General features: G+C 61.6%; 1 protein-coding gene across 3 annotated transcripts in view; it reads left to right on the top strand.

Moving 5' to 3' along the window:
* Positions 1-13,361, top strand: part of PLCB3 (phospholipase C beta 3) — a 31,941-nt gene that overhangs the window by 3,153 nt on the left and 15,427 nt on the right. For all 3 annotated transcript variants that reach the window (XM_075059503.1, XM_075059502.1, XM_075059501.1), the window contains exons 2-14: positions 471-548; positions 2,004-2,072; positions 4,079-4,219; positions 4,966-5,045; positions 5,847-5,900; positions 6,616-6,691; positions 7,375-7,475; positions 8,538-8,704; positions 9,837-9,983; positions 10,599-10,756; positions 11,202-11,284; positions 11,721-11,805; positions 12,825-12,960. In XM_075059503.1, the coding sequence (XP_074915604.1) occupies positions 471-548; positions 2,004-2,072; positions 4,079-4,219; positions 4,966-5,045; positions 5,847-5,900; positions 6,616-6,691; positions 7,375-7,475; positions 8,538-8,704; positions 9,837-9,983; positions 10,599-10,756; positions 11,202-11,284; positions 11,721-11,805; positions 12,825-12,960 (1,375 nt within the window). The remainder of the gene's footprint in view (positions 1-470; positions 549-2,003; positions 2,073-4,078; positions 4,220-4,965; positions 5,046-5,846; positions 5,901-6,615; positions 6,692-7,374; positions 7,476-8,537; positions 8,705-9,836; positions 9,984-10,598; positions 10,757-11,201; positions 11,285-11,720; positions 11,806-12,824; positions 12,961-13,361) is intronic.

The following is a 13,361-nucleotide window of genomic DNA, read 5'->3' as shown; positions in this document are numbered from 1 at the left end:
CCTGGGGTGGTTTTGGGGTGTCTGGGGGGTTCCTTACGTGTTTTGGGGGCCTCCTTGGGTGTTTTGGGGGTTCTTGGGGGTCCCTGGGCTGGTTTTGGTGGTCCCTGGAAGCTTTCTATGGCTTTTGGGGGGCTCCCTGTGTGGTTTTGGGGTCCCCTGGGGTCTTCCTTGGTGGATTTGGGGGGTGCCTGTGATGTTTTGGGGTCCATGAGGTTGTCTCTGTGTGGTTTAGGGGTTCCCTGGGGGGTTTTGCAGTCCCTGGGGGGTTTTGGGGGGCACTTGGGAATTGTTGAGGTCCTGGGGAGGGTCCCAGATAATTTTGGGGTCTGTGGTACAGGAAAGCGGGGGGGTTGCTGGGGGGGGGGGTCCCTGGGGATTTGGGGTGGGGGAATAGGGGGTGCTGAGAGGGTTTTGGGGGGGGGGTCGGGGGGTTTTGGGGACCCCCCATCTGACCCAGTGCCCCCCCCCAGGAACCGGCCACCCGCACCCTGGTGACGCTGCGTGTCGACCCCGACGGCTTCTTCCTCTACTGGACCGGCCCCAGCATGGTGAGGGGCACCCCAAAACCTGGCACCCCCAAAGCTGCGCCTCGCTCCTGTCCCCTGCAACACCTTCCCCCCCCCCACCCCCCAGCACCACCCCCCACCCCCGGCACCCCCCAAAGCTGCACCCTAAAAATCCTCCCATCCCGCTTGGCACCGGTCAAACCAGCACCCCCAAAACTGGCACCCCAGTTTGCACCCCCAAATTCCTGGCACCCCAACTTGGCACCCCCCCAAACTCTTCCCTCCCCCATAATTGGGAGCAACGAGACGACCCCCCCAAATCTGCCCCCCAAAACCTAATGCCTGATTTGCACCCCAAGTTGGTTCCCCCCTCGTTTACGCCCCCTTAAGCCCCCCATGGCCTCCCCAAATCCCCCCATGTCCCCCCAGATCTGCCCCAGGCTCACCCAGTGCCCCCAATACACCAGACAGCCCCCCCCCCAGCCCCCCAAAATCCCAGGATTCCCCCCAGTCACCCCAAAATCCCTCCTGGGGACCCCAAAAGAGACCCCCAGGGTCCCCCAAAATCCTGGTGCCCCCCAAATTCCCCCCTGAGCCCCCGTAGGAATCCCCAAATCCCCCTGTGTCCTTCAGATGACACCAAGCCCCCCAAAGTCCCCATCAAGACCCCCCAAAATATCCCCTGAGACCCCTTGGGATCCCCAAAATCCTGCTGTGACTCCCAGGCCCCCCCCCAGGATCCCCAATATCACCCCTGGAACCACTGAAGCCCCCCAAATTGCCCTCCAGACCCCCCTGAAAACCTTTCCAGGACTTCTCGACTCCCCCAAATCCCCCCCAGGATCCCCAATATCCCCCCTGGGACCACTGAAGCCCCCCCAAATTGCCCTCCAGACCCCCCTAAAAACCTTTCCAGGACTTCTTGGACCCCCAAATCACCAATATCCCCCCGGGACCACTGAAGCCCCCCCAGTTGCCCTCCAGAACCCCTGAAAACCTTTCCAGGACTTCTTGGCCCCCCCAAATCCCCCCAAATCCCCAATATCCCCCCTGGGACCACTGCAGCCCCCCCCAGTTGCCCTCCAGACCCCCCCGAAAACCTTTCCAGAACTTCTTGGTCCCCCAAATCCCCTCCAGCCCCCCCTAAAACATCCCCACCCCTCCCCACCACCCGGAAGCCTTCGCCCTTATCAGCCCCTGCCCGGACGTCTGGGTCCCTGAGATGGGGGGGGGACACACACACGACACCCTTTGCCCTTCCCCCTTCCCCAGGGAACCCAGGCATCCGGGGGTGGGGGGGTAGGGTGCCCTTTCCCACGCCCTCCCCCCCACCCGGCATCCTTCAGGAAGTGTCGTTCCCCCCCCTCGCCCCACCCCCGCTGAGGGTGCCTGGGTCCCTCCTGGGGGGGGCGGATGCCTGGGTGCCTCTGAAAGGGGGGAAGGGCACTTCTCGATTCTGGGGTCCCTTTTTGGGGTGTGGGGGGGGTCTCCCCGCAGGAGGTCGACCTGCTGGACATCAGCGTCATCCGCGACACCCGGACCGGGCGCTATGCACGGGTGCCCAAGGTGAGGTGGGGGGGCATAAAGACTGGAGACCCTACAATAACAAACTGGGGAGGGGGGGCGATTCTGGGGGGTGTTGGGAGACCCTACCTAGACACTGGAGACCCTACAATAACAAACGAGGGCGGGGGGTTACAGGACTCTGGGACACCCTACGTAAACACTGGGGACCCTACAATAACAAACTGGGGTGGGGGGAACCTGCGGGATCTTGGGATACCCTACGTAAACAGCAGAGACCCTACAATATCAAACCGGGGGGGGACGATCTTAGAGGACTCTGGCGGACCCTATGTAAACACCAGAGACCCTACAATAACAAATTGCGGTGGGGGGGTGTCCTGCAGGACTCTGGGAGACCCTGCGTAAACACTGGGGACCCTACAATAACAAGCCGGAGTGGGGGTGTCCTGCTGGACCCTGGGAGACCCCACGTAAACATGGGGGACCCCGCAATAACAATGAGGAGCAGGATGTAAATACGGGAGACCCTACAATAACAATCAGGGAGACCTTGTTTTGGGGTGCTGGGTGCCTGTTTTGTGGTGCTGTCGGGGCTGGGTGCCTGTTTTCAGGGTGCTGGGTGCCCTTTTTGGGGTGCTGTGGGGGCTGGGTGCCTGTTTTTGGGATGCTCTGTGTGCTGAGTGCCCCTTTTTGGGGTGCTGGGTGCCTGTCTTGGGGTGCTGTGGGTGCTGAGTGCCCATTTTGGGGTGCTGGGTGCCTGTCTTGGGTGCTGTGGGTGTTAGTTGTCCTGTGTTGGGGTGCAGTGGATGCTGGGTGCCCCTTTTTGGGGTGCTGTGGGTGCTGAGTGCCCTGTTTTGGGGCACTGGGTGCCCTTTTTGGGGTGCTGTGGGTGCTGGGTGCCTGTCTTGGGGTGCTGTGGGTGTCAGTTGTCCTGTTTTGGGGCGCTGGGTGCCTGTTTTCAGGGTGCTGTGGGGGCTGGGTGCACATTTTCAGGGTGCTCTGGGTGCTGAGTGCCCCTTTTTGGGGGTGTTGGGTGCCCTTTTTGGGGTGCCATGGCTGTTGGGTGCCCGTTTTGGGGTGCAGTGGGTGCCGAGTGCCCCGTTTTGGGGTGCTGGGTGCCCTTTTTGGGGTGCTGTGGGTGTCGGTTGTCCTGTTTTGGGGTGTGCTGGGTGCCCTTTTTGGGGTGCTGTGTGCCTGTTTTGGGGTGCTGTGGGTGCTGAGTGCCTGTTTTGGGGTGCTGAGTGCCCGTTTTGGGGTGCTGTGGGTGTCAGTTGTCCTGTTTTGGGGTGCTGTGGGTGCTGGGTGCCTGTTTTGGGGTGCTGTGGTTGCTGAGTGCCACATTTCGGGGTGCCGGGTGCCCTTTTTGGGGTGCTGTGGGTGCTGAGTGCCCGTTTTGGGGTGCTGGGTGCCTGTCTTGGGGTGCTGTGGGTGTTACTTGTCCTGTGTTGGGGTGCAGTGTATGCTGGGTGCCCCTTTTTGGGGCACTGGGTGCCCTTTTTGGGGTTCTGTGGGTGCTGGGTGCCTGTCTTGGGGTGCTGTGGGTGTCAGTTGTCCTGTTTTGGGGCGCTGGGTGCCTGTTTTCAGGGTGCTGTGGGGGCTGGGTGCACATTTTCAGGGTGCTCTGGGTGCTGAGTGCCCCTTTTTGGGGGTGTTGGGTGCCCTTTTTGGGGTGCCATGGCTGTTGGGTGCCCGTTTTGGGGTGCAGTGGGTGCCGAGTGCCCCGTTTTGGGGTGCTGGGTGCCCTTTTTGGGGTGCTGTGGGTGCTGGGTGCCCATTTCGGGGTGCTGGGTGCCTGTCTTGGGGTGCTGTGGGTGTCAGTTGTCCTGTTTTGGGGTGCTGTGGGTGGGCTGGGTGCCCTCTTTGGGGTGCTGGGTGCCCATTTTGGGGGGGCCGGGTGCGTATTTCGGGGTGCTGTGGGCGCTGGGCGCCCCGTATCGCCTTGCCGCGGATGCTCCGTATCGGGGTACCGGCTGCCCCGTTTGGGGGTGCCGGCGGCTCCCCCGCGGCAGAGGCGGGGGCACCCATGGGTGCCGTCCTTTGCGCAGGACCCCCGGACGCGGGAGGTGCTGGGTTTCGGGGACCCCGGGGGGCACCCCCAGGAGCGGCTCCTCACCGTGGTCCACGGCCCCGACATGGTCAACGTCACCTTCCTCAACTTCGTGGCCGTCCAGGACGACGTCGCCAAGGTGGCACCCGTGGGTGCTGGGGGGGGGGGCAACACACGGGACTGGGGGTCTTCGGGAGCCCTCTTTGGGGGGGCTGGGGGGCGTTGGAGGGCTCTGGGAGTATCTATCATGGGGCTGTGGGGGGACTTGGGGGGTCCCTGAGGGTCTTGGGGGGCTCAGGGTGCCCATTTGGGGGTCTCTAGGGGGTCGGGGGGGTCCCAGGAGGTCCTGGGGGGCTCTGAGAGCCCATTTGGGGGGGTGCTGGGTGGGGGAGCCCCGATTGTGGGTCCCTGGGAGGTTTCAGGGGGTCTTGGGGAGACTCTAAGGGTCTTGGGGAGTCCCTGGGGGGGGCTCTGAGGGTCTTGGGGGGCTCAGAGAGTCCATTTGGGGGGGGCTGATGGGCTCAGGGTGCCCATTTTTGGGGTGCGGGGGGGGCTCTGGGGGAGTCAGGGGGGGACTTGGGGGATTCTGGGGGGTCCCAATGGGTCTTGAGAGGCTCAGGGTCCTCCCTAAGGGTCTTGGGGGACTCTGGGTGCCCATTTGGGGGACCCAGGGGGTTTTGGGGGGGCTCTGGGAACCAACTGGGGGGGGGTTGTGGAGTTCCTGGGGGGTCCCCTGGGCATCTGGGGGGTCCGTGGGAGGTTGGGGGGGGAACGACACCCCATTTGAGGGGGTTCCTGGGGGTTTGGGGGGGCCATGGGGGGGCTTGGGGGCAGCTGGGTGGGGGGTGCTGATGGGACCCCGGGGTTTTGGGGTGTCCCCCCCAGGTGTGGACGGACGAGCTCTTCAAGCTGGCAACCAACATCATGGCACGCAACGCTTCCCGCAACACCTTCCTGCGCAAAGCGTGAGTCCCCCCAAAACCCCCCCTGCACCCCAACCCCCCCCTGCTCCCCCAAAACCCACCCCATGGCCCCCCGAAAGCCTGCAGCCCCCCCAAAAAAACCTCCTGTGCCTGTACCCCTGCGTCCCTGTGCCCTCATGTTTGCAGATGCTCTTTGCACCCCCCAATTCTTCCTGCACCCCCAAAATCCTTCCCAGAGACCCCTCAAATCCCTCCTGCACTCCCAAATCCCTCCTACACCCCCAAATCCTTCCCAGCAACCCCCCAAGTCCCTTCTGCACTCCCAAATCCCTCCTGCACCCCCAAATCCTTCCCAGAGACCCCTCAAATCCCTCCTGCACTCCCAAATCCCTCCTACACCCCCAAATCCTTCCCAGCAACCCCCCCAATCCCTTCTGCACTCCCAAATCCCTCCTGCACCCCCAAATCCTTCCCAGAGACCCCCCAAATTCCTCCTGCGCTCCCAAATCCTTCCTATACCCCCAAATCCTTCCCAGAGACCCCCAAATCCCTCCTGCACCCCTAAATCCTTCCCAGTGACCCCTCGAATCTGTCCTGAACCCCAAATCCTTTCCAGACATCCTCTGATTCCCTCCTGCACCCCCAAATCAAGGACCTCCATCCCTCCCGCCCCCCCCAAACCCCGCTATTGCCCTCCTGCCCCCCAAACTGCCTCCACCCCCCAATTTCCCCCCCCCCAACTCTGCCGGGCTCCCCCCAAAAACCTCCCCATGTTTTGGGGTGTCACCCCCAAAAGTGGGGTGTCAGGGGCTCCCCTCAACCTTGCACCCCGCCCCCCCCCAGTTACACGAAGCTGAAGCTGCAGGTGAACCAGGATGGGCGAATCCCTGTGAAAAAGTGAGTGACCCCCCCCAAAATTTTTGGGGGCTCCCCCCTAAAGTAGGGTCCCTTAAACCTTGAGGGATCCCCCCCACAATACCCCAAATTTCACTCTAAAATTTGGGGTCCCCCAGAATATCCCCCTCCTAGGGACACCCCCCAAACCTGAATTTTGGGGTCTCCAACACTCAGTGGGGCCCCCCCAAAAAAATTTGGGGACCCCCCCACTTGCAAGCTCCCTTCATTTTACAGGACCCCAATTTTTAGGGTGTCCCCACTTTTCCCACTCCAGCTTTTGGCGCCACCCAAGTTTGGGGATCCGCTTGTTACAGTGTCTGCCCAAATTTTGGGGTTCTCATGCCCCCCATGTTTTTGGGGTCCCCCATTTTTGGGGTGCCCCTTTTTTGGGGGGGTCCCACTTTTTTGGGGTCCCTTCCAGCCCCCCAAAACTTCTTAAACCCCTCAATACCAAGTCATGGGTCCCCCCCAATTTCAGGTTCACCCCAATTCTGGGTTCCCCCATTCTTAGGGGAGGGGGTACCCCAATTTTGTGCTCCTCCCAATTTTGGGGTCCCCCTTCAGCCCCCCCCACCTTCCTGGCACACCTCAATTTTGGGGTCCCCCCATTTCAGCCTCACCCCGTTTCTCCGGTCCTTTGCAATTTGAGGCCCCCACAATTTCTGGGGCCCCCCAATTTTAGGGGGCCCCTCCAATTTCGGGGTTCCCCCCCCAGCATCCTGAAGATGTTCTCGGCTGACAAGAAGCGGGTGGAGACGGCGCTGGAGTCCTGCGGCCTCAGCTGTAACCGGGTATGGCCCCCCCAAAAAATAGGGGCCCCCCAAATTTTCAGGGGGTTCCTGAGCCCCTCCCGCCCCTGTCTGAATTCCCGAGGGCCCCCCCAAAATATCCCATGATTCTGGTGGTGTGCCCCCCTCTATTTTGAGGTCACCCCCAAAGTATCGGGGTTCCCTCATCCTGCTCTGCACGTTTTGGGGGGGGGCAATGATCTTTTTTATTGGGGTTCTCTGGTAAGCCCCAAAATCCTTGGGGTGCCCCCCCCCAGCGTTTGGGGGGCTGTAGGTGTCCTCCCAAACTCTCTGTGTCCCTCAAAGTCTATACAGGGGTTCCCCAAAACCCCCCCTCATCCCCCAGTGTACCCCAATTTTACACACCCTCCCCACTTTGCACCTCCCCCTATGGGATCCCAACACTCTAGGGCCCCCCAACTTTAGGGTGCCCCAGAATTTTGGGGGTTCCCCCCTCCCAATTCCAATTTCACCCCTATTTCTGTGTGTCCTTGGTTTGGGGTTCACAATTTGGGGGTGCCCATGTCATTTTTGGGGGTGCTGCCACCATATCATTTCTATGGGTTCCACCAAGGTTTTGGGGGGCTCCTGAGTGGTTTGGGGGGAGGGCAGGGGAAGGCTTGGGGGGCTGGGGAGAGGGACGAGGGGGTTCTTGGGCCCCCCCTAAATTTTTGGGGTGCCCCCAGAGCGAGGCGATCCCCCCTGAGGAGTTCACCCTCGACACCTTCAGGCGGTTCCTGAGCAAGCTCTGCCTGCGCCCCGACATCGACAAGATCCTCCTCGAGATGTGAGTCACCCCCCAAAGCCCCAGTTTTGGGGTGCAGAGCGTTGTGGGTGCTATGGGGAGGGTTTTGGGGTGCTCAGAGTTTTGGGGTGCCCCTGACACCCCCTTTTGGCTGTGGGGAACACCTATGAGCAGGTTGGCATGGGTGCCACCATGAGCTTCTTTGGGGTGCTCCCCTGTACTGTTGGGTGCTCATGAGGGTTTTGGGGTTCCCTTGAGTGTTATGGGTTCCATGTGGGTTTTGGGGTGCCCTGAGGGTTTTGGGGTGCCCCTGACACCCCCATTTTGGCTATGGGGAGCACCTATGAGCACGTCAAAGTCCCACACGGGTGGTTGCTACCATGACCTCCTGGCAGGCTTTGGGGTGCTCCTTTGTGCTGTTGGGTGTTCATGAGGGTTTTGGGGTCCCCTTGGGTGTTATGGGGCTTATGGCAATTTTGGGGTGCTCTGAGGGTTTTGGGGTACCCCTGACGCCCCCATTTTGGGTATGGAGAGCCTGCATGAGTAGATCATGGTCCCACCTGAGTTGGGTGACACCCACGGGCTCCTTGCAGACTTTGGGGTGTTCCCTTGCATCGCTGGGTGCTCATGGGGCTTTTGGGGTTCCCTGGAGTCTTATGGGTCTTATGGCAGTTTTGGGGTGCTCTGAGGGTTTGGGGGTGCCCCTGACACCTCCATTTTGGCTATGGGGAGCACCTATGAGCAGGTTGGGGTGGGTGCCACCATGAGCTTCTTTGGGGTGCTGCCTTGTGCTGGTGGGTGCTCATGGTGGTTTTGGGGTTCCCTTGAGTGTTATGGGTCCTGGGTGGGTTTTGGGGTGCTCTGAGGGTTTTGGGGTGCCCCTGACACCCCAGTTTTGGGTATGGAGAGTCTCCTACAAGAAGGTTAGGCTCCCAACTGGATGGTTGCCACCATGACCTCCTTGCAAGCTTTGGGGTGCTCCCTCACACCGTTGGATTCTCTCAGGACTTTCAGAGTCCCAGAGGAGTATTTTGGGGGGGCACAGGGGGGTTTCTTTTGTTTTTTTGGGGTTCCCTGACTGCCCCCCAACCTTGTTACCGACAGCGGGGCAGCAGGGAAGCCTTACGTCAGCCTGGAGCAGCTACGGGAGTTTGTGAACACGCGACAGCGGGACCCCCGACTCAACGAGGTCCTCTTCCCCCCGTTGAGCCCTGAACAAACCCGGCAGCTCATCGAGCGCTACGAGCCCAACCAGCAATTTCGGGAGAGGGGTCAGTGGGTCCGGGGGGGGTCTTGGGGGGGGGGGTCTTGGTCTTGGGGGGGTCTGGAGGGGTGTCAGGGGTGGGAGAAGTGGGAGTTTTGGGGGATCTCCAGGGAGTTTGGAGGGGTCCTGAGGGTTTTTTGGGGAGGCTTGAAGGATGGTTGAGGGCTTTGAAGGGGCTGGAAGAGGGTTTGGGGGGGGGATTTGGGGTTCTTGGAGAAGGTTTTGGGGAGTCCTCTGGGGCTGGAAGGAGTTTTGGAGGGGTCATGGGGGTCTTGAAAGAGGTTTGGGGGGGGATCTTGGGAGTCTTGAAGAGGGTTAAGGGGAATTTGGGGGGGTCTTGAAGGAGGTTTTGGTGGGTTCTAGGGGTCTTGGGGTGGTGCTGGTGGGCTCAGGGATGGAGGAGTTGGGGATTTTGGGGGGTCCTGAGGGGGTTTTGGGGGTTTTGAAGGAGAGTTTGGGGGTTCCTGGGGGGCTGGAAGGGGATTTGGGGGTCCTGGAGGTGTTGAGGGTGTTCTGGGGGTGTCAAGGTTGGGGTCCCGAGGGGATTTTGGGGAGTCCCAAGGGGGTTTGGGTGCCTTGAAGTAGGATTTGGGGGGACCAGGAAGGGGGTTTGGGGGCTCTTGAAGGAAGGTTTGGGGGTTCTCTGGGGCTGGAAGGGGGTTCAGGAGGTGCTGGGGTCTCAGGGTTGGGGTTTTGGGGGGTCTCCAGTGGGGCTGGGCACCTTAAAGGAGGGTTTGGCAGGTTCTAAAAGAGGGTTTGGGGGGAGGGGGCTTGGGGGGCTCCTGGGGGTCTTGAAGGAGGGTTTGGGGGGTCCTGGGGGACTGGAAGGTGATTTGGGGTGTCTTGGGAGGGTTTGGGGGTTTTGGGGGGCTCCTGGGGCAGTTGGAAGGTGGTTTGGGGGGTCCTGGGGGGTCTCAGGGGTGGGGGCTTGGGGGGGTTGGGGGGCCGCAGGGTCAGAGGAATGGGGGATTTTGGGGTGCTGGGAAGCTCCTTGGGTGGTCCCTGGGGCAGATTTGGGGTCCCAGCAGGGAATTTTGGGGGTTGCGGGTGTCAGATGGCAGCACTGGTGGGGGTCTTTTTTTTGGGGGTGGGTGTCGATGACCCCATGCCTGCATGCCCCCCCCCCCCCCCCCCCCCAGACCAGATGTCGATGGAGGGGTTCGGACAGTTCCTGGGGGGGGAAGAGAACAGCATCGTGCCCCCCGAAACCCTGCGCCTGCACCAGGACATGACCCAGCCCCTCCCCAGCTACTTCATCAACTCCTCCCACAACACCTACCTCACCGGTACCCCAAAACCCCCCCTGCACCCCAAAACCTGAGGGGGGGGGTTAGGGTGGTACCTACCCCTCCTGTACCCCAGAAACCTGGGGGGAGCGGGGGGTGGGGGGGTACCTTGCAGGGTCCTGAGGGCAGCACATACCTCGGCTGCACCCCAAAAAACCTTGGAGGGGGTATTTGCTTCCCCTGTACCCCAAAAACTTGGGGTGAGGGGCATTTGTCACCCCTGTACCCCAAAAAACTGGGGGGGGGCACCCGGGGGGGTGCCTGGGGCATTTTGAGGTACTGGGGGGGGGAGACTGGGGTTGTTTTGGGGGTCCCTGGGGTATTGGAGGGGTTCCTGGGCTATGGGGAGGGGTCCCTGGGGTCTTGGGGGGGGTCCCTCACATATTGGGGGACGGGGGGGTCCCTCATATATTGGGGGGTCCCTGCGCAATGGGGGGGGTCCTGGATTAGGGGGGACTGGGGGTGTCCAGGGGCTACTCGGAGGTGCCCGGGGGATCCCCAGGGAGTGTCAGGTGGGTCCCTCGGGTTGGGGCTGTTTTAGGGTGCGGGGGGTTTGTGGGGGTGTCATGGTTTTGGGGTGCCCCCCTCATCTCTGACCGCCCCTCGGCCCCCCAGCGGGGCAGCTGACGGGGGCTTCTTCGGTGGAGATGTACCGGCAGGTCCTGCTGAGCGGCTGCCGCTGCATCGAGCTCGACTGCTGGAAGGGGCGACCCCCCGACGAGGAGCCCTTCATCACCCACGGCTTCACCATGACCACCGAGATCCCCTTCAAGGTGCCCCCCCAAAAATTGGCGGTCCCCCAAAACCCCCCGAGCCCCCCAAAACTACCCAAAGCCCCCCAAAACTGCCCTGGCCCCATAGCACCCACCTAGACCCCACAGCACCCACCCAGAGCCACCAGCCCTTCATCACCTGAGACTTCACCGTGACCACCGAGATCCCCTTCAAGGTGTCTCCCCAAAAACTTGGGGGTCCCCCAAAACCCCCTGAGCCCCCCAAAACTACCCAAAGCCCCCCAAAACTACCCAAAGGCCCCCCCAAAACTGCCCTGGCCCCATAGCACCCACAATGGGCCACTCTTGAGCACCCAGACCTCCTTTAAGACCCCCCCAAAACCCAGGGAGTCCCCCCAAAGACCCCTCTTGGGCTGCCACAGCCCCTTTGGGGGGGTCCCAGTTTTTGGGGTGCCCCCCTGAACCCCCTTTTCCTGCCTGGCAGGAGGTGATCGAGGCCATCGCTGAAAGCGCCTTCAAGACTTCGCCATACCCCGTTATCCTCTCCTTCGAGAACCACGTAGATTCGTGAGTCCCCCCCAAACCTTCAGGGGTCCCCCCAAGTGCCTTGGGGTCCCCCCAAACTTCTTGGGGTCCCCACAAAACCTCCAGGGTCCCCCCAAACCCGCAGGGTCCTCCCCAAACCTCCAGGGTCTTCCGTCATTCCTTTGAACTCCAAATCCCATTGGGAGGATTTGGGAGGACCCCCCAGGGGTCCCTAAAAATCCTGTGGGGTCCCCAAAAATTCCTGGGGTACTCCCAAATCCCTCAGAGCCCCCCCTTCCCAGGGTCCCCCCCAAAACGTCCCTGACCCCCTCCCCAAAACCAGCTGGATGCAAGCAGGAGGAATACTGAAGGAGGAGGGATAACCCCCCGAAACCCCTTTTTCACCCCAAAATTGGGGGGGGCAGGGCCTGTGGATTTGGGGGACCCCCTCAGCACCCCAATATTCCGCCCTCCCCAGGGCCAAGCAGCAGGCGAAGATGGCCGAGTACTGCCGCAACATATTCGGGGACGCGCTGCTCATCGACCCCCTGGAGAAGTACCCCGTCAGTTTGGGGGGTGCAGGGGGGAGTTTGGGGTGTGCAGGGGGGGTTTGGGGGTGCAGGGGGGTGGGTTGGGCATACAGGAGAGGGTTTGGGGGGCACGGTGGATTTTAGGCATGCAGGAGGGGAATTGCGGGTGTCTGGGGGGGTCAGTGCAGGTTTGGGGGTGCAGAGCTGCATTTTGGGGGTGTAGGGGAGGAGTTGGGGGTGCAGAGCTGGGTTTCAGGGGTGCAGGGCCGAATTTGGGGGGCGTAGGGCTGGGTTTTGGGGGTGCACTGGAAGTTTGGAGTGCAGGGCTGGATGTGGGGGTAAAAAATGGGGTTTTAGGGGTGCAGGGGTGGATTTGGGGTGCAGGGGTGGGGTTTGGGGGTGCAGGGCTGAATTTGGAGGTCCAGGGCTGGATTTGGCGGTACAAGGAAAGATTTAGAGGTGCAGAACTGGATTTGGGGGTACAGGGGAAGATTTGGGGGTGCAGAGCTGGGTTTCAGGGGTACAGTGCAGGTTTGGGGGTGCAGGCCCGAATTTGGGGGTGTAGGTCTGGGTTTTGGGGGTGCAGTGGAAGTTTGGAGTGCAGGGCTGGATTTGGGGGTACAGGGGAAGATTTGGGGGTATAAGGATGGGCTTTTCGGGGTGCAAGGTTGGGGTTTGGGGGTACAAGGGAAGATTTGGGGGTGCAGGGGAAGATTTGGGGGTGCCAGGCAGGATTCTGGGGCGTGGGGCTGGATTTTGGGGCTACAGAGCTATAATTGGGGTGGCAAGGCTGGATTTGGAGAATATTTTGGGGCGTGGGGGTAGGTTTTGGGGGTACAGGGCTGGGTTTTAGGGGTTGGATGGGCAGGGTTGGATTTGGGGGTGCAGGGAAGATTTGGGGGTGCAGGGGGTGTGGGATTTTGGGGGTGTGGGGCTGGGTTTTGGGGGGTGCCATCAAGGTTGGGTGGGTTTGGCTGGATTTGGGGTTACAGGGAAGGATTTGGGGGGTTGGAAAGTGGGGGGGCCCCCCCGTGACTTTTGGGGTGCTGCAGCTGGAGCCAGGGGTGCCCCTGCCCAGCCCCCAGGACCTGCTGGGCCGGATCCTGGTGAAGAACAAGAAGCGGCGCCCGAGGCCAGCCCCCGGCCCCCCCAACCTGCGCCCCAAAACTCCCGGCGCCAGCGACCCGGGTACCCCAAAACCTCCCTGCTGCACTGCAAAACTTCCCCTCTGCACCCCAAAACCTCCCCTCTGCACCCCCAAATCCCACCTGTGCCCCCAAATGGCTCCAGCCCTGTGCCAGTGCCCCTGCACCCCAACCTGTCCGCACCCCAAAACCATCCCCTGAACCCCCAAACCCTCGCCCTGAACTCCCAAAACTACACCTGCACCCCAAACCAGCCTGGTGCCAGCAATCCCTGCACCCAAACCCTCTCCTTTAAACCCCAAACTTCCTCCTGCACCCCAAAACCTCACCCTGTACCCCTAAAGTTCCCCTGCACCCCAAAACCCCTCCCTGGACCCCAAAACCACACCCCAAACTGCTCCAGCCCTGCATCAGCAACCCTGGTACCCCCAAACCTCCCCCTGC

Source organism: Buteo buteo, chromosome 29 (assembly GCF_964188355.1).
Source record: "Buteo buteo chromosome 29, bButBut1.hap1.1, whole genome shotgun sequence".
NCBI lineage: Eukaryota > Metazoa > Chordata > Aves > Accipitriformes > Accipitridae > Buteo > Buteo buteo.
This window is presented reverse-complemented; position numbering and strand designations above follow the sequence as displayed.